At 37.4% G+C, this 20,166-nt stretch overlaps 1 protein-coding gene across 5 annotated transcripts in view; it reads right to left on the reverse strand.

Moving 5' to 3' along the window:
• RAPGEF1 (Rap guanine nucleotide exchange factor 1) overlaps positions 1-20,166 on the reverse strand; it is a 195,786-nt gene that overhangs the window by 65,776 nt on the left and 109,844 nt on the right. For all 5 annotated transcript variants that reach the window (XM_077147295.1, XM_077147288.1, XM_077147294.1 and 2 more), the window contains 4 exons: positions 14,717-14,873; positions 1,516-1,604; positions 583-735; positions 38-161 (listed from right to left, as the gene is read on the reverse strand). In XM_077147295.1, the coding sequence (XP_077003410.1) occupies positions 38-161; positions 583-735; positions 1,516-1,604; positions 14,717-14,873 (523 nt within the window). The remainder of the gene's footprint in view (positions 1-37; positions 162-582; positions 736-1,515; positions 1,605-14,716; positions 14,874-20,166) is intronic.

Below are 20,166 nucleotides of genomic sequence, written 5' to 3' on the forward strand. Positions count from 1 at the left end.
AACCTTTCCTTAGCCTTTCCAGATGGGAGTGCATTACCTGCCTATTAATTCCAACAGGCAAACTGGAGCCACTGGTGGCTCGACTCATAGGGGCCACCACAGCCACTCGGGTAGGGGATGGAGCTGACTGTCTTTTCTTGGGTGGCAAAGCTGGTGGAGGACTGAAATAGAAAAAAAGTCAAATCAAACAAAACAACCCAAATAAAAATTCTTTAGAAAGATATTGCAGTACAGAATGTGGGTTTTTTCATTATTAAACGTTTTATACCTAGTTTTTACACTTTCAACTCCCGTCCCACTCCCCTTCTGCTGAAGTAAAACCTATAAAGACCAAAGAAAATCTAAAATCAGAAAGATCCTTTTGTTTCCTTTACTAAACTGTACCTGTTTTCACTAGGCTAAGGATAAAAGGCAAAGAAAAGAATACTTTAGGTGAAATTTCCAACATTTCTAAAAAGCAGAGGATTAAGCTCTAATCCTTATCCTAACTACGCCATCTTCTTATTTGCTCATTTTATCCATCCACTCATCAAATTATTCCATAAATAGATGGTGGTGTCAGAAAAATAGAAAGATAATTACCTATTATCGACCACCCGGATGCCAGGTAAAGGGGGCTTGGGAGGTGCAATCTCTTCATCGGTGGAGTCTGGAAGTAGCTCAGTTGACTGCGATATGCTAGTTGTCTTGTTTAGAATCTCTCGCTCTCGATCTGTCAGGGGGAGCTCAGACTGGCTGGAGAATTTAAAAGAACTTGGGATTACAGAAGACTTCAGGTAAAAAGAACACATGTAGTTCCCAAGAGAATTAAAGAACATGACCCAACAAGAAAATGATGGGGTGGAGGTGGGGGCAGTGGAACAGGAGCACTTGACACAAGAACACTGGATTCAAAGACAGAGATGCGGTTTTAAGTCTGGTATGATCATGGACAAACAACTGGGACGTGGTAGAGTTCCTCCCATTCTCTGCATCTCAGTTTCCTCACTGTAAAAGGAATTCTTATGTAGGATGATGGAAAGGCTCTCTAAAATGCTCCAAATTTATGTTTTATATTTTTACTAGGATTTTAGTAGAAAATGTTACAAGGCATTAAAACGTCCATGTTGCCCCAGTTTACTTTCTCAATAAAGCGTATGTAAAAAAATAAACAACAACAACAAAAATGCTCTCGAGCCAAATCCCCAAAATCCAACCCTAAAAAGTTCTTCCTAATTACGGAACAATGTTGGCTGGGAAAAGCACTGTGATATATTGTACATATTCACTATCCTTGGAAATAGTCACATTATTTAAAATTGAGACCAGGCAATACTTCAAAACTTGTACAATATACATACGTTTAAAAGTAACACAGGCTAACACAGGTACTCATACAGAACTTATTAAAAGAGAAACATTGGCCCCAAGGAGCCTAACAAAAGAGAGCTGCCGTTTTGGCTCCCATTCTTTCTCAAGTGTAGACTTTGCAATCAATAATGACAACAGTGACTGGAGGGTTTAATCAACACTCACCCATCTGGTTTGCAGGCTGGGGAAATGGGTTTCACTGGGCTTGTTGGAGATGGATGCCCCTGCTTTTCAATGGTAAGTCTGACCAGTTCCTGCATCCCGCACAAGAGAAGAGCAATAAGGCACAAGAAAAACTGCCTCTCACTGCTGATTTTTCACAAGCTAGGCTAGGTCAATGGTCTGTCCTCTAATGCTAAGCCTTTTTTTGTGCTTCAGATTTACCACATACATAAATGCAAATGTTATTTGACGTACGTAATCTGCAAAAAATGTTCCCTACTCTCCCAAAATACCTTCAAAACATGCCAAAAAGTTTCAAATGCACAAAGGCACTTCTTTTTGGAATTGGGAACTGACAAGTTCTAATGTCTCAAAACATCATTTAGCCCAATAACTAAGTTTATCACAGAAATGAAATTCCTCGTAGAACAGATTCCCAGTCATTCTGGGGGTGATCTACATTTTTAGTTCACCAACGTCATTACATTATGCACATGACAATGTTCACTGGCAGTGACACCTGTGGCTCTGGGAAGGGGTGGTTTCCCAAAGCACGCTGGCCATGGGTGTGGTGGCAGCTGGCACTCACAGAGGAACTGGTTGAGGATCTTTGTCAATGGGCAGAGTGCTAGTGCAATTTACCCAGCAAAGAAATTACTTTAGAACCATTAAAATAGAAAAAAGAAAAGAAAAGGAAAAAAAAGGGTGTATGTGTGTGCATTTTCAAATCACAGTAAAATAATGATCACGACCTACTTTTATTTTTTTCAGTTAGAATAATTTGTCTCCAGTTTGAGGAGTTTCGAAGGTTGCATATACCCGTGTAACCACTACTCAAAAAATTAGAACATTTCCATTATCTCTTTCAATCTGTTCCACACCTACCACTTTTTTTTTTTACTTTTACTGTCTTAGATTACTTTTGCTGTTCAAGAAATTCATATAATGGAATCATAAAGTATATACTCTTTTGTGCCCATCTGCTTTCTTAAAAACAGCTTTACTGAGCTCTAACTCACATACCATAAAGTTCATTCATTTACACGGTGTAATTCAATACTTTTAAATATATTCACAGATTTGTATTGCAACAATTTTAGAAGACTTTCTTCTCCCCCAAGAGAAACCATATGCCTGCTAGTGGTCACCCCTCATTCTCCCCCAAACCTTCCAGGCCCAGGCAACCATTAATCTACTTTGTGTCTCTATAGGTTGGTCTATTCTGTGTACCTTCTTTTGCTCAGCATAATGTTTTTGAGATACATGCACGGTTTTATGTGTATAAGTACCTTACTACTTTTTACTGCTTAGTAGCATTCCAAAGCAAGGATATGCTTACATTTTGTTTACCCATTCTTCTGTTGATGGGCATCTTGGATAGGACTTACTTATACCTAATGAGGGGTTTCAGGCTTTCACATAAATACCTTTTTCTAAAGCTACAGAAGAGGCATAGTAGATGCAAGTGGGTGAATATAGCAATGTGTGCTATATCAGAGACTGCAAAGCCTCTCCAAATTAAGAAATGCACAAGCAAAAACGGCAACACATATGATGAAGCAGAGTGCTATCCTTTCAAGGGCTCTTCAACAACAACAAAAAAAGCATATAAAAGCAAAAACTAGAAAAAAGATAAACACCCCAAAAGAAATACCAAAGAAATTCATAAACGTAAATACCAATGCTCAATAAGTGTAAGAAATTATCCAGCTTTGATGATAATAAGATAGAAACTTCTAGACAGCCTTTCCAGAGGATGACGAGTCAGTATATATCAAAAGTCTTACTTATCTGCATCATACTTCTAAGAACTTTTGCCCAAGGAAATGTCATGGGTGTGTGTAAAAATTAAGACAAAAAGGATAGTCACCACAACAGTATTTATAATAAATAAAATTAGACTATTTGATTCAAGAGGAACTAATTATATAAATTATTAGAGTCAAACAATGGACCATTAAACTGCTACTAAAAACAAAGTTACAATAGGAATAAGAATGTCATAATCTCATGTATGGTGGAGATATAACCCAGGTGGTATACTGGTATATGCAGTAAGAATCTACTTTTGGAAACAAAACAAAACTGAGAATACATGTATAGAAAAAAATATGGCTATAAACAACCCTTTTCTTGTTTTGATTTATCTGTATTTTCTAAATCAAACAAGCATTACTTCTGAAATACTAAAAAACAAACAGTAACCAAAAAAGCATACTCAATTGTATGGCATGGGAATAAAACTGCTTTTAAAAAAAAAAGCATACTCCATATAACCAGAAGTAACATCCATTTTTTTAATATTTAATGCATTTTTTTGAAAAATGTGGGAAATGTGGGAAAGTGAAGCGTTGAAAAGAAAGGAGAATGTAATATTTTACTGTTACGACAACTTAGAAGTTACATACATAAAACGTTACAAATGTTTAAGGAATAGGTACCTAAACTGGTGATTACAGATAGAACAAGGATGGAAAGATAAAGAGATTATGTAAATTAGGACAGCAGTTAGTACAGATGTGGCTGCTTTGTATCCCATAACCCAGAGGAGGGTGGGAGAAGTAGCTTGTTCTAAAAAGCACATTGTCAGGTCACACAGAAGAACATTACAGAGTCTAAGGGAGTCAAAGAGAGCCAGAGCAAAGTGACTTGGAAGCCCCTTATTCAGGTTTACGCTTCTTTACAAACAGGGCAAATGGAACAAAGAAAGCCTGCTTCCATATCTGCTGACATGGAAAAAATTCCACTAATTCTTCATTGATTCATGAGCAATTATAATTAGATCGTCATCTTTCTGGAGAAGCACAGCTGTGTGAACTCAACTAATGAACAACAGTAAAGCAATTGTGGAATGACAGGCACACATGTGCAAGCGTGCACTCAAATTCCAAGACGATGTCATGATTGCAATGACTCTTCTGCCAGTTCACTAGCCTAGGCTTGAAAAGCGTATGTAATGAGAGCAGGCAACTTATTTTCACTCATCAACCTCTCAGCCCAAACAGACCAGCCAGAAGACCTTTAGTCTTAACCTGACTTATCTATCACAGACAGAGTAGAACTCTTAAAGTATGCATCTACCTGGCTACTGTGCTAGCACCCTAATCTCATTCATAGGTGACGATTTGTAACATGGCAACGGCCCACCTCCTCCTACAGAAGGTCTCAATCTTCTCTTGGGGAAAGAACATGGTGGTACCTTTGGGATTTGTGCCTTCTGACAGATGGGAGGAACGGTGGCTTGTGACCTTTGCTAAGGGATGTTCATCTTGGCCTCTGCTGAATTGTAAGTGCCGAGGAGAGTACCCAGCACACTTAGAACACAAGTCAAATGAAAGTTTCATTATGGCTCATGTGTTTGTTTAAAGCATTTTGGACATGACTACAAGAAGAGCCTGCTTTAATGTGTGTCTGGAGCACATAGAAACTGACTAACACCACCAGACCAGAGATTTTCAACAAGGTGGCAGGCATAGTACCACACAGTTATCAGACTTTTCAGAGAGGCTGGCTCAATTCATTGTTATTATCTGGATTAGAAAAAAAAATCCCAGGTGTTTTTAAAATACAGAAAATAAAGTACCACAAAATTTTATTAGTGGTTCAGGATATACAAAGATGGCAGTAGTTCTTAAAGAAGGTTTACTAGAATCTCTGAGAGAGAGATGGTAGAGTTTTGAATCATCTTCAGGCACAGGTTAAAGACTGAAAAAGACTGCACTAGACTACATGTCTATAGCCAACGAATGTAAACTGAACCACACTACCAGCTCACTGTACATCATTTTCAAAAGCAAAAAAGGGTACTTAGAAAAGTATCTCTCTAAATACATAATATTTTATTTATATGTTCATTTTTTTTCATATTGAAATTGACCAGAGATGGAAAGGCTTAGTAACCTTTGACAAGTCAAAAATACAGCTCTGGTGCTATCCATCTTCACATTTTCTCCTTGGCACTAAGACAAAGCCCTGGCTGGCAGAGAACACAGACTGTATGATGAAAGTGCTCCTGACAAAGTACCCTAGAAACAGCAACTTACTAAAAATCACTGCTATGTTACTCTCCACAAAAGTCCTCAAGGACACAACATCAAGGCCTATGTTCTCCAGGTTCATACTGGAGGGAAATCATAAAACTGAAAAGCACACAATTCTGCAATCTGTGGCCTTCCATTTCCATTCATGTCCTATCCCATTCTGTCTCTGTTTATTCTCTGTCACTTTCTGGCACTTGTGAATCTCCTGGGTTTGGTGACCAGAGCCCAGGAAGTATGTTTATAGACCATGATATAAGCCCTCTACCAATTAGTTCTAAGACAAGTTCTTCAGATGCCTTGGATTGAGTCTGGGTCATCAGACTAAATACAGGCCAATGGGGAGTTTTTTTAGGAACTGAAGCTGCATAACAAAATCACAGAAGTATCCAGTCCCAGTGAGATTCATGATGACAGAAAGAGACCTTCCTGTCCATATCCAAAGTGGTAATAAAAGCCAGCAATAGAACAGAAGTATCTTCCTTCTCAGATGTAATAAAAAAGAGGCAAAGCACTAAGCACTCAGGATGTAGAAGTGGACCAGGGTTCTAATTAACTCCGATAACCCACACCTATCATGGCTACTCCCAGCCAGGAGGAACTGGTTCACCATTCTTAAATAGTCCAAAAACAAGGCAGCCAGAAGCAACCTCAAACTCTGCCACAGTAAGTGGGATGACAATAAGACCTACCAAGAAACAGTGCTGGTCAGAGTCTTTACTGGGCAAGAGGTCAGAGTCTTTACTGGGCAAGGGGAACCACAGAATTTTAAAATCGAGGCCCCTTTGTATCCAATATAATAAAATAATGTAGCAAGAAGCTACACCTCAAACAAATAAATACTTGTAAGAGTCATCCAAGAAAAAAAAGACCCTAAGGAAGCTTATGGATTATTCAAATATAAAACAAAGGATGTCGTGGCTTTTTAAACCAAGCAATGTAACTAAGCAGAGCAGCCAGGATCACAAAGTACATACATGCGTTTCATATCAAGGGAGGAAAAGCTGTTGCTACGACTCCTAGCTTGGATGTGACGCAGTGCTTCACTCCAAAGTCCTGAGAATTATAGAGAAGTAAATGTCTGGTGTTGTGCTTCATGTTAGCAGATTCATTAGAAAATATACTCACTGAATTTCTCCAAAAAAAAATTAGGGAAGAGGGTATTAGAGGAAAGGAGAGATATCTTACTTTAAGCCACGCTATTATTTAAAAACAAACAAAAACAATAAGAAAAACAATAAAAGACCTTAAGTGTGAGTGTAGCAACTATAACAGAAGTATGATGACTCTTTCGATTTACAAAAGTATATCCCAGACAATTTCTATAGGAAAAATTTCTACTACATATCATAGTTGTTTCTTTCCCCTTTAGTATCCCACTCTCCTCTTTCTCTGATTCCTCTTCCTTTTTTTTTCCCACATGGCCAGGCTCCAGGAATCAAACTCGGTCTCCGGTACAGCAGGCAAGAATTCTGCCACTGAGCCCTGGTCCACTGCTCCAATTCCTCTTTCTTTTAAAAGTAACAGTATATTAAAAAACAATCTTCTGTGGAAACTCAATACATGAAACCCATAAAATGTGGATCTGGTGATGTTAGAGGGAGAGGAGCAATTCCATGGGGCCCTGATGTTCCATACACTAATACGTGAAAACCCATGGCATGTAATAAATAATTAATAAATAAATACACACTGAATAAAATAAAATTAAGCGTGCGACCAAAGAGACTATTTCAATTGATTTAAAAAATAACTTTTCAGAAATCTTAACTCATAAATAATCATATTGATGGAGGTAGTTAGTGGTTTTATTCTGAAATCATTGTTTATATTGTAGAAAAAAGAAAATTAAGATACAAGTTTAACTGAGGTTAAGTAAAAATCTCTTTGGTCCTGAATTTGAAAATATCAGTATAAACTCATAAAGTGTTTTGTCTTCAAGAAACTAAACCTGTATTTTCAAGCTCTATCCACTGAAAAGACTTAGAAACAGTGACCAACCAGTAGTATTTAGCAGCCTTAGCCCTCAGATTAGGGTTTCCAAATAGAATTTCTCAGCAAAAGCATTTCTCTTAAAGAAACGGCTGGTTCCAGGTTTGTAGCAAGAAGTATACAAGATGATTTATAACTCCATATTAAAGAGACAAAGAACTCAATTTAAAAATGGGCAAAAGATCTAAACAGACATTCCTCCAAAGAAGATACACAAATGGCCAATAAGCACATGAAAAGATGCTCAACATTGGGCAGGCCACAGTGGCTCAGCAGGCAAGAATACTTGCCTGTAATGCCAAAGGACCCCGGTTCGATTCCCGGTGCCTGCCCATCATTCAAACCTACAAAATACCACTTCATACCCACTAGGATAGCTATAATCAAAGAGACAGATAATAACAAGTGTTGGTGAAGATTTGGAGAAACTGAAGTCTTCATACACTGCTGCTGGAAATATAAAATGGTGTAGCCACTGTGAAATCAGTAGTTCCACACACAATTAAATACAGAATTACTATAAGACTTAGCAATTCCACTCCTAGATATATACCTAAGAGAAATTAAAAACATACATCTGCATAAAAACCCATGAAGCGTGTTCAAAGCAAATTATTCATAATAGCTAGAAAGTGCAAACAACCCAAATATCCAAATGTCCATGAACGAATTTTAAAAATGTATTATGTGGAACTTTTAAACTTTACCACTGGGGAAACATCTGATACTGTCTCAAACATTAGGGGCTTCCAAGTCAATAGCCCAAGACCTTGATCTTGAGAATTGCTTCTGTGAAGCTTATTTGTACAGCAGAGAAGCTAAGCCTACCTTTCATTATGCCTAAAGTTAGAACAGTTACTTCCAGAGGATTTTTTCTGTTGCTCAAATGTGCTCTCTCTCTCTCTAAGCCCAACTCTGCAAGTATGCCTGAGACATGACATCCAGGGGTGACGTTCTTGCTGGCAAAGGGGGTATGACTCCCATGGATGAGCCTGGCCCTGGTACTGTGGGATCGACAATGCCTTCCTGATCAAAACGGGGAAAAGAATTGTACCAAATAAGGTATCAGTGGCTGAGAGAGTTCAAATAGAGTGGAGAGGCTACTGTGGAGGTCATTCTTATGCAAGCTTCAGCTAGATAATGCTATTTATCATGTTTGCCAAACCCCAACCAAAACCATTCCTGCCAACTCTAAAGAACACCTAGGACTATATCTGAGATTCTACAAAGGTTCCATCTACTATGATTACTTTCCAGAAACCTACAACTTCCAGATGGGTTCCTAGGCCAGACAGGTCCTGAAACCCAGCGGGGCGAGCCTATCTAGAACATCAACTAATTCCATTCTCCTATCCCATAGTATCAACAACCCTTTGCATTATGAAAAAGTCAGAATGGTCATAGCCCAAATACCCCTGAAGACTAGGAAAAAGATCAAAGCAGAAGTGGCGATATAACAGAGAAGACAGGATTTAACAAATGAGTATGAGTGTTGAATAATTATATTGATACTTCTTTTAATCTCCAGGGTCTTGGAGTAGCTAGAAGGAAAATCCTAAAATTGTGGAGCTATAACCCATAACAAACTCTGAAATCTGTTTTATAACTAATTGTTGCAGTGTGCTGTGAAATTTATTGCTTTTTTGTATATATGTCATTTTTCACAAAAAAACTGCTGAAAGAAAAAACATATATTTAAAAAAATTCACTACTGTTTTTATACAGTTAAAATACTCTATAAAAGTCTTTAGAGTTGAAAAAATGTAATATCTCCACTCAATGAAATATCTAGCAATAAGAAAACATGTATTGATACATGCTACATGGATGAATCTTGAAAACATTACGCTAAGTGAAAGAAGCCAGTCACAAAAGACCACATATTGTGATTCCATTTATATGAAATGTCCAAAACAGGCAAACTTATAGAAACAGAAAACAGATTAGTGGTTGCCTAAGAGTGAAAGGGATGAGAGAAAATGAGGGTTGCTGGTAAGGGGTAGATTCTTTCTGAGGTGACTAAAATGTTCTAAAATTGATTATAGTGATAGTTACACAACTCTGTGAATATACTAAAAGCCACTGAATTATACACTTCAAATAAGTGAATTGCATGGTATGGGAATTATATATCAATGAAGCTGCTACTAAAAAAAAAAAAAAAAGACAAGCTGAGTCTGGAAGATGTTGTCATAACAGAAAGTGAGAAAATGGAAAGAGTTTTAGGGTCGCATAAAAAAAGACTCAGGAAACAACTTGAAGAACGTTTCACTGGCCAAAGATGGGGTTTGGGCATCATCAAGAAAAATAACTGCAAAGGACTGAAACATATCAAGTATGTTCAAATTCCAAAGTTCATAATGATATCTTTAAAAACGCAATTCACTGGTCATGTTAGAGGATGACAGAAACACTCATTTAGAAAACTGGTAAATAAAGTGAAGGAATCATGTATTGATCCTGCTTTTCTTTAGAACTATTTCATGATAATCACAAAGGGGTTGATGAGGACAAAATAATGATGAAAGAACGACAGTTAAGAACTAGATTTTAGTCATTTTGCATCGTAATTAATTAATGGATCCAGGCAATTACCATCAATGGCTATTAACATAAAAAAAGGGAGAGAGAGCCTCTTGATGGAAGTACACAGCATCACCTAGTAAATACTCTTCCAAATATAAAAAGTTCAAATACGATTAACTCTCTAGTTTTACAGGAAATTCAAGGGAGAGAGGAACATGTTTTATTTTTTAACTGCATGGATGTAATTAGCAAAATCTAGAATGTGGAAACTTTCAGGACAAATGACCCTTGTTTTAAAAAATCCAAACAAATTTGCAAGGAGAAAAAGAGAAAAAGAACTTTAGAATTTAGAGACATACTAACGAATTATAGCATACAAATTTTATTTGGATTTTGATTTGAAAAATGAACTGTTTTAAAATGGAAACAATCAGAAATTTAAACACTGACTAACTATCTGATACCAAGAAATTGCTCTCAGTTTCTTAGGTAGTGATAATGGTACTGTTGTGAACATGTTTTTTTTTAAGGGTCCTTACCTTCTAGAGCAGGTGTCAAAAGCTACACCTGACAGGTCAAATCCAACCTTAGGCTTGTTTTGGTATAGCCCTCCAGGTAAGTGATTTGTAAAAAAAATAAAAATAAAAAAATAAGAAAACAAAAAAGAAAATGTCACAGAGACTGCCCTGGTCTGGGAAGTCTAAAATATTTATTATCTGGCCCTTTACTGAAAATGTTTGCCTTGTTCTAGAGATATATTAAAGTATTAATAGATAAAAGAATATGATGTCTGAGATTTATTTCCAAATAATTCAGGGGAGTAGGTAAGGGTATATGTAGAAGAAATAAGACTGGCCAGAAGGTGACATCTGTGGAAGCTGGGTGATGACGGTTCAATATACTATTCTTCTTTTTTTTTTTTACAAATGTTTGAAATTTTCCATAATAAAAAATTTTAAAGATAGGTTGAAAAAGGAATAAAATAGCTCATTTGATCCCCAATATCTGTTCTTCCTTCTTATTAAGAGATTTTTTTTTCCACTAGGGGCATGACCAAGTATGGCCAATAAAATGTAAGTGGAAGTTTTGTGAGGCCTTCTAGGAAAAGTCCCTATTGGGAGGAGGTAAACCCTTTCTCCTCTTTCTTCCTCTTCCTTGCTGGCTGGAATGCAGCCCTGATGGCTGGGGTCTTAGCAGACATTTGAAGCATGAGACAGACACAATGTGCTAAGGACAGCATAAAAGCAAGATGAGAGAATACTTCTGTTAACCATACTGTGAAAATATACTATTATCTCTAGACTGTCTACCTCTGGGCTTCTTATATGAAGGTTCCAATATCTCTATATGCATATCAATACTTGTTATTATCTGTGTTTTTGATTACAGCCATCTAAATGGGTATGAAGTGGTATCTCTTTGTGGTTTTGATTTGCACGTCTCATACATAAGAGAGAAATTCTTTCATTTTTTTAAAGCATCCATTATTTGGGGCTTTTGTGCAGCCAAACCCAATCTTAACTGATAAAGTAAGGAAAATATTCCTTTCAAAATATGCCTATCATACAAGTTGAGTCTGTTACACAAGTCTGGTTTTGGATGGTGATGGTTAAATAACAGAATTGCAGGCATTCCATAAAGTTTTCCCCCAAGTTTATCAACATAAGAATGCTGCTTTTTTTTTTTAAATGAAAAAAAATTGGTGTGTATGTAGGTGGAGTTAGGGGAGAGAGTATCTAGATCTGAGACTGGAGATTTGCAAGAAAGCTTCAATCATCCCTAGAAGGTCTACAAAAAGGGCAAAACAGAGCCCAAGGAGTTGAGTAAAGAATTGAATATCTGAAAAAAGAGGAAAAGCTGCAATTTAATTGGTAAAATTGGTGGGAAGAGTTGGGAAGCTGATTTAAAAAGGATAAACTGGGCTATCTGCTTGACCTTGATGGGCTTAGTTCTCCAACAGACAAGTCCTGGGTTGGGTGTGTGTCCTGGTTTGAAATGATGTATGGACCCTAGAAAAGCCATGTTTTAATCCTAATTCCATTTTGTAACGGCAGCCATTTCTTCTAATCCCTATTCCATATTGTATCTTCGAAACTGTAATTAGATAATCTCCCTGGAGATGTGATTTAATCAAGGGTGGTTGCTGAACTGGATTAAGTAGAGGCGTGTCTCCACTCATTTGGGTGGGTCTTGATAAGTTTCTGAAGTCCTATAAAAGAGGAAACATTTTGGAGAATGAAAGAGATTCAGAGAGAGCAGAGAATGCTGTAGTACCATGAAGAAGAGTCCACCAGCCAGCGACTCTTGGAGATGAAGAAGGAAAATGCCTGCTGGGGAGCTTCATGAAACAGGAAGCCAGGAGAAGAAGCTAGCAGATGACGCTGTGTTCGCTATGTGCCTTTCCAGATGACAGAGAAACTGTGACTGTGTTTGCCATGTGCCTTTTCACTTGAGAGAGAAAACCTGAACTTCATCGGCCTTCTTGAACCAAGGTATCTTTCCCTGAATGCCTTTGATTGGACATTTCTATAGACTTGTTTTAATTGGGACATTATCTTAGCCTTAGAACTGTAAACTAGCAACTTATTCAATTTTCCTTTTTAAAAGCCATTCCATTTCTGGTATATTGCATTCTGGCAGCTAGCAAACTAGAACAATGTGGTTCCTACAGAAATGAAAAAATTAGGACCTTTAAACTTCCCAGAGCCTTTCCTCCCCTGAGACATTATCATCTCTGAGCTTAGCATTTCCATCCTTAAAAGAACCACCTGGGCCTGAGGTTTAAATGACTACTTGGAAAAGAGCCATGATCACTATCAAGGTAAAAATGAGCAGTTCTATAAATTAACACTTCTATAAGCTAACAGTATTTATACCCCATATACTGGACACCTAGTTGATGCCAGACAGGGTACCAGCACTTTATATGTATTATCTTACTTTATCCTTTTGGATAAATATTTTTGAGTCTATTTGAAACTCAGAAGTAACTTGCCCAAAGTGACAGCTAACAAGTGACATTTTTTGGGGGGTGGGGATTAAGTGATAAATTTACTACCCATTCAGAGACAAAAACAAAGCAATCCTGCTTTAAAACAGTTTAGACCCTGCAAAAAAAAAGATTTCGTTTAACAACTGAATGAGTTACTTGAAAGATGGTGAGTCAATTTAAAGGAACATGCCAACATTTCTCCTCCAAGTGGAATGATGACATCTTCATAAATGTATTTTATTTCTGCATATTCCTGGTCCCTCCCAGCCAAGTGGGACTTTACCACACCATAAGACATGGGCTTATAAGGTGTTCTAAGCCTGACTGGGATGGTAAGAGAGGCTGAAAGCAAGCTGGTTTGGAAGTGGATGCAAAGCGAATCCTTTGGGCTGAACTCTCAATCTCCCTCACTGTGGGAAACAGCTGAGGATACTGGTGAGTGCACAGGATTTGGGTGTTAAGCAGGTCGGTGTGAATTACGACCTTGCCACTTATTACTTGTCTGCCTGAGCCTCAGTTTCCACATCTGTGAAAACGGGACAATAATGCCTATCTTAGAGGGTTACTGTGAGGATTAAATGGGAAAATGCATAACAAGCACCCAATAAAAGTCAGCTGTCATTACTATTAAACCTTAACAACAAAAGACAACATTAACTAAAAATAAACAGCAGGTAAAATTCTGAGTGCTTAAACTAAGGTCTATGTGCCAGGTAATTCTCAGAGCTTTATGTATATTAATGGTTTAATCCTTCCAACACCTCTATGGTAAAGATACTATTATTATATCTATTTTATAGAGAAGTTTAGTACATTGTAGAGTAGTTGAATAAAAACTGCCTAAGATTACAGACTAGTAAGTGGTAGACTTGGGATTCAAACCCAGCTGGGCCTCAAGATAAGTCCTCTTTCCTCTGCATTAAATGGCCTCACCTTAACAGCAGGGTCTCTACTTTCCTAATGCTCACAGCCCTAGTTTTGACCCATGGGCCCTACATTTTACCTTGTTCCTCATCCACCATGACTTATTTTCTCAATTAGGGCTTCACCTGTCCCTTGTATTCCAATTTTTACCCTATGGACTTCATTTCTCTCCTCAACTATAACTCATAACTTTCCATTATGATGTTTCTAACTTTCCTGGTAAGATAGGGAATACACAGATCACATCCTAGATATCAAGATACAGAGAGCTTCATTTTTTTTTTTATTCATCTTAATCCTGTTTTTCTACCAAGAATCCCAGTTCTTAGTACATGAAAAAGTAGCAGTTGACATGCTGAGAGTTTTGTTAAAAGTCAATGCACAACAATTTCCACTACATTTTGCCTAGGTGGCAAGCATACACAGTCAAAGCTGTGATAAAAAGACTCACTGAAAATTTAACACATTGCTCAATAAAGACTGATTGCTTCTGGCAGCTTTTGCAACCATCAGGATGAGTACTCCAAAGGCTTATATTATTCTAAGAACCATTTGTACCGTTTCTGAGAGAATTAAGTAGCTACAGCATAGAGCAGGGCACCAACACCAGAGAAGTTGTAAGACACTCATACTAATGTATAAAGTTCAGGAACAAGTCCTTAATTGATAGACACAGAGCAAAGAGGTTGCTCTACGTCTCTAACTAGGACCATCTGGAATCCATGCATAGTACCTTTACTCCATCCAGAACAGCTTTGATGACCCCTTTCACAGTAGTCACCATCTCTTTATCTTCTGAGTTCACACCTTCTAGCATCACTTGGTCAGACCAACGAATGAGGTTAGCAAGACTTTGGTATACTCGGCTATAGCAGGAAGAGAGGGCTGAGCTAGAGGGAAGAAAAGATTTTTAACAAGAATGTTAAAAAAAATCTAAAACATGGCCACCACTTTAAGGTATCTGTTTAGTAAAGAATCAGTTTCTCAATCTTTTTTTTTTTTAAATCCACACCTTCTTTTAACAAACATTTTCTTCCCTGAGCATATTCCTCTGTATCCAACCAAGAAGATTTTGTGGAGCTTTATAATCTAATCTGTGTTATAAAGCTTTTCTTTTTCTCTCCATATATATGAATTCCATCACAGCAGTTACTATGCGTTTTCATACTTCACATACCTCCACAAGATTCTGACATCTCTCAGGGAATGCCCCAACTTCTCCTCTTCATTGTTGCTAATTGTGAAATTGTTTGAATTAGACTAAAATTCATTTTAGATGTGTCACAAGGAGCCAACAGGTTTATGAAAATTTGGCAGTCTGGATCTTTTTAAGGAACAGCCATGACCTCAAACAGATCTGTAATTCATAAGAATTCCTCCTACACAGGCTCAGCTTTGTCATTTTCTACACTATAACCATACTTAAGAATCAGAGGAACACACTAGTGAAGACTACTTCAAGAATAACAAACCAGAGGCAAGGTGATTTGTGGTGGTGGTGGGGCTGTATAAGGGTAGAGAAGCTTATGCGGGGGGTACAAAGAGGTAGTATGTGGTAAGGTACTAGCTATACTGTGAGGCCAATACACACAAAACAAATTCCTGAATACTCTGGGAATTAACGATGGCAGAATAGCAGCCAAAATGAAGACTTTCTACATCTTCCATATATATTTTTGTTGTTGGAAAAAATTTCAACTTGAAATTTTTACTATTAATTCAGGGTCTACCTTTTACTATCAAATGATTTTCTCTCATCATACAAGCAGTCCAATTATTTCAGGATTGAGCAATTTCAGAGAGAATATTTGATAAACAAAAGCAGTATAGTAAACAAGCAAGGAGACCAAAGGGCTAAGAGAGGGATCACTAGCCAGAGTAAAGGCAAAGTAACGCGTAAATGAATAGCTCTGCTTAAATGATAACCTGAAAGTGACTGCCAGGCCTCTGACCTTTAACCCCAGAGTTCCAGATGAAAGTTCTCTCTTCATATACACATGTTTTGGGAGGAAACTTTGCAGTTAATTGATCAAATCCTCCTCTATCCTCTTCCATGTCTTTACAAGGCAAGATTTCATCTGCACTTGCTTGTGTCATGTTTGGACCCAGTATGAAAAGCAAAGCAATTCAAGGGCCAAAATTTTTCCTTAGGGGTCTGCTATTAAAATAATAATAATAATAAAAAGAACTTTTATCTGTAACCCTTGGATTGAACACTGCAGTCATTCATCTTCCAGAATTTCAAGTTCAGGCTTTGTTTGTGGTTTATTTCTGTTTTAAAGCAATTTTATTGAGATGTATTCACACAGCATAGAAACCATCCAAACTATATAATCGCTGGTTCATAATATCCCATCAAACGGTTGTGCATACAACCACATGATCAAATTTAGAACATTTTTCATTACTCAAGAAAAGAAATAAAAATAAAAGAGAAAACTATAATCCTCCCATATTCCTTATTGCCCCATATAGTGTTGGTATGATACATCTGTAATTGTTTATGAGAGAGTATTAAAATATTACTGTCAAATGTAGTCTATAGTTTGTGATAGGTACATTTTCTCCATAAACCCTTCTATTATTGACTCCCTATAATTGTGTTATACATCTGCTTTAGTTCATGAAATAATTTTGTTATACTTGTACAGTTAATCTCGGACATTGTCCATCATAATATTCACTGTTTAAAAGTCCTATGGTTTAACCTCCAACTTTCCTTCTGCTGACATTCATGACTCTAAACTTCCCCCTTTTCACCACACTCATATACCATTCAGCACTGTTAACAATTCTCACAATAACATCCTACCATCATCTTCCATCCATTTCCAAATGTTTAAGTTCATCCTTGTTAAACATTGTGCACATATTAAGCCATGCGCTCCCCATTCTTTATTCTGGTAACGTATATTCTCTATTTTATGTCTATGAGTTTACACATTACAATTAGTTTATATCAGTGAGATTATAAAATATTTGTCCTTTTGTGTCTGACTTATTTCACATAATATAACATTCTCAAGGTTCATCCACGTTATTGCATGCTTCAGGACTTCATTCTTTCTCACTTCTAAAAAACATGCCACTGTATATATATATATATCAAATTTTGTTTATCCACTTATCTGTTGATGGACACTTGGGCTGTTTTCATTGTTGGGCAATTGTGAATAATGCAGCTATCCTCTTCAACATATTTTTAAATAAATAAAGATAAATTCCCATTAGAACTGGAAAGAATTGTTCTTCCATTTCAAACATTATGCATTTAAACAGAGGAAGAGCAAAAGCATAGAATTTGGGTGTTGTCCCCTCCTCCACACCACAGTATTTAAAAAAAAAAAAAAAAAAAGAGAGAAGAGAAGAATAAAGAACAAGGGAGATACTTAGAGGCCAAAGATAGAATTTCTAGAGAGAAAAAAATATTACAAGATACGATTAAAATAGGGTCTAAGAATAAAATAACTTAAAACAAAAATCTAAACCAAAGAACACTCCAATGAGAAGATATTCAGAATTAGGTGAGGTGGGGAAAACTTTTTTCCAGGAGATATAAAATTTCCATTTACCACTCATTCCATTCTATGCATGTTCCAACAGCAGAAAATGAGGGTCAGAAGCAAATATTTTGAGTCTCATGAGAAAGAAACAAACAAAAATCTACAAAAGGAGTCTCAAGAGAGCCAGGGTTTGGCTGCTTCAAGGGATGATACAAATGAAAAGTATTTAGTGTTGGACCTATTCTCCTAGGAAAGAGGGTAAAACAAGAATTCTGCAGTATTTTTTTCCTGGGCATTAGATTATATGGGACATCATCCTGAAGTGATGCGCTTCTTGTAGCTAATGCCCCTTCTCTCCTTGGAAAGGCCAGGCACAGCCTCTTCATAAATAAAGACTGCTGCCTTTCAATAATGTGCAGTAAGGATTCTACTGAGGATCACACTGTTAAACTACAAGTAACGATTAGATGAAAGGGAAAAAAAACACTCTATAATACTAAATTTCTACCTGCTTTGGATGGCAATAGTTCCTGAAAGCACCTAAAGAATTAGGCAATCAGGTCTACTTACTTATTAGCTTAGAGGCAGAAGAATATTCCTCAGTGTGAAAGTGATAAGAAATTAAGAATGGAAAGAGTCTGTACTATGAAAATGCCATCTAGTGGACCAGTCACTGGCCTATTTCTGAAATGGAGCAAAAAGCTGTCTACGTTGAAGGCAAACACTGATTTTGCTCTCAAACATATCTCTGGATATTCCAACTTATAGAAGGAGAAATCTCCATTCACTATCCACAATGATTAGCCAACTGCTTGTTTAAAGGCCAGTCCATGATCACCCCAGGAACCTACAAGAGCCTGCCTGCTAGGAATGCATAGAAAAGGTTCTGCGCAGAAGGCAGGGAATACACATTCCCAGCCTACAAACTGCACTTGGTGGGGGGGAAAGAGATAGTGGAAACAATCTGAAAGAAATATTTGAGGAAGTATTATCAATCATCTCTGGAATCAATAAAAATAGCACTGTTGGCTTTGGAAGAACTTCAGAAGGAAAAAAATCCCTTAAATGGTAATAGCCAAATATATATATATGTATTTCATTGTTCCTCATGGCCACACCCAGGCACTTCCCTCTCTAGGAAATAGCTATACACATTGAATAACTTTTGCCAAGTAAAATAAACTTCCTCATAGACAAAAATACCCTCAAAACTATCATATGATTTGAATAAGTATTATCTAGTGTTTGCATGTCTAGAAAGTAATTTCCCAAGTAGCTGACTAATATTCCAGGAAGCAACAAATCTAGTAGCAACACACTGTAACACTACCAGCTTCAGGATTTAGCTACTATATTCTGGACTCTTTGAAAGAGTGGCACCTGAGGGTGGCTGGGTAAAGTGTTCAGTCCGTATTTCCAACTACTTCCCCTCTCGTCAGCACCCAGAGCAGCCATAGACTCTTTGCTCATATGACCACTGTAGTGTCCTCACGTACCAGGCCAGTTGGACTCAACTCCTTTGCTCTTCTTGTTTCCCAGCCCCCAATGCCAATCCAATTCCCACCCTTCCTTCAAGTCTGGCTCCAGCTTCTCCTCCTCTAGAAGTTTAATGGGACCACTCCAACTCTTCTGTAACTCCCCTTACTTCCAACAGAGCTTCTGCTCTGTATCACAAAATTAGCACTCTGGGGGTGGGGGTGGGGAGAGTTCATTCGTTCAGTTAGATTTTAACTCTCCCATGGTAGGCACCATTACATGAGAAGAGGTATATGAAAGAGTTTTATAAAAAGCAATCCAAATATCTAAACTTACATATTACCCACAGTTAGTAGAATAAGGTTTTCACTCAAGGAAAACCAGCACAGAGTACTTTCTACAAGCTGGGCACTAGGTTAAATATTAGAAAGATGTAACACTTGATCTCAAGGCTCTCTGAGATCAACATACAAAGCACTACATACATGGCAACTAAATAGGACACTGAAGCCACTCATTTCCTCAGTGTTTTTTCCTTATTAAACAGTAGCATGGCACGGAAAAGTAAAGATGGTAGCAGGACAAAGCCACATGGAAGCTTCATCAAAACGCCTCTCCCTATCTAGGTTTGGTGAGCTTCTAGCCAAAAGACCACAATCTACAGGGGTCAGCTGAACTCCAGGGTAAAGCCCCAGGGTGGACAACTTGTTGGAAATAAAGACACTGTTTGCTTTATATCCTAGAAGAAGAAAAAGATGCACTTCATTGCCAAGTTCTGAAAGCAGTTCATAAAAACTTAGACTTCTTGGGGCCACATGAATATGAAGCCATCTTGAAGAAAAGAAACAGAAGGGTTTATCCTGACCAAATACCATGGAAGAAAAACAAAAAGCCAGAAGGAAACTGACAGTTTCTTAAGACACAGCTCCTCTTAGGCTTTCATTTAAGATTAGGTTTGATTCTGCTTTTCTTTCTGTATTTAAGAATAAATATAGGGACAAGTTGTTCTCTTAACCTTTAAGAGGAAAGTATACTTGGTGTTATATTTGGGAGGTCCAAGTTTGACAGAGTTAAATGTTTCACTAATTCATGCTCTAATGGGGTTCTTCTTTGCCTCTTTTGGCCTAATCATCTAAATAGTTGAAGACTACAGGCTATATATCTGATAGGAGTTATTTTATGATAAGCTATGGTTTGAATATGT

This window comes from Tamandua tetradactyla, chromosome 2 (assembly GCF_023851605.1).
Source record: "Tamandua tetradactyla isolate mTamTet1 chromosome 2, mTamTet1.pri, whole genome shotgun sequence".
Classification (NCBI taxonomy): domain Eukaryota; kingdom Metazoa; phylum Chordata; class Mammalia; order Pilosa; family Myrmecophagidae; genus Tamandua; species Tamandua tetradactyla.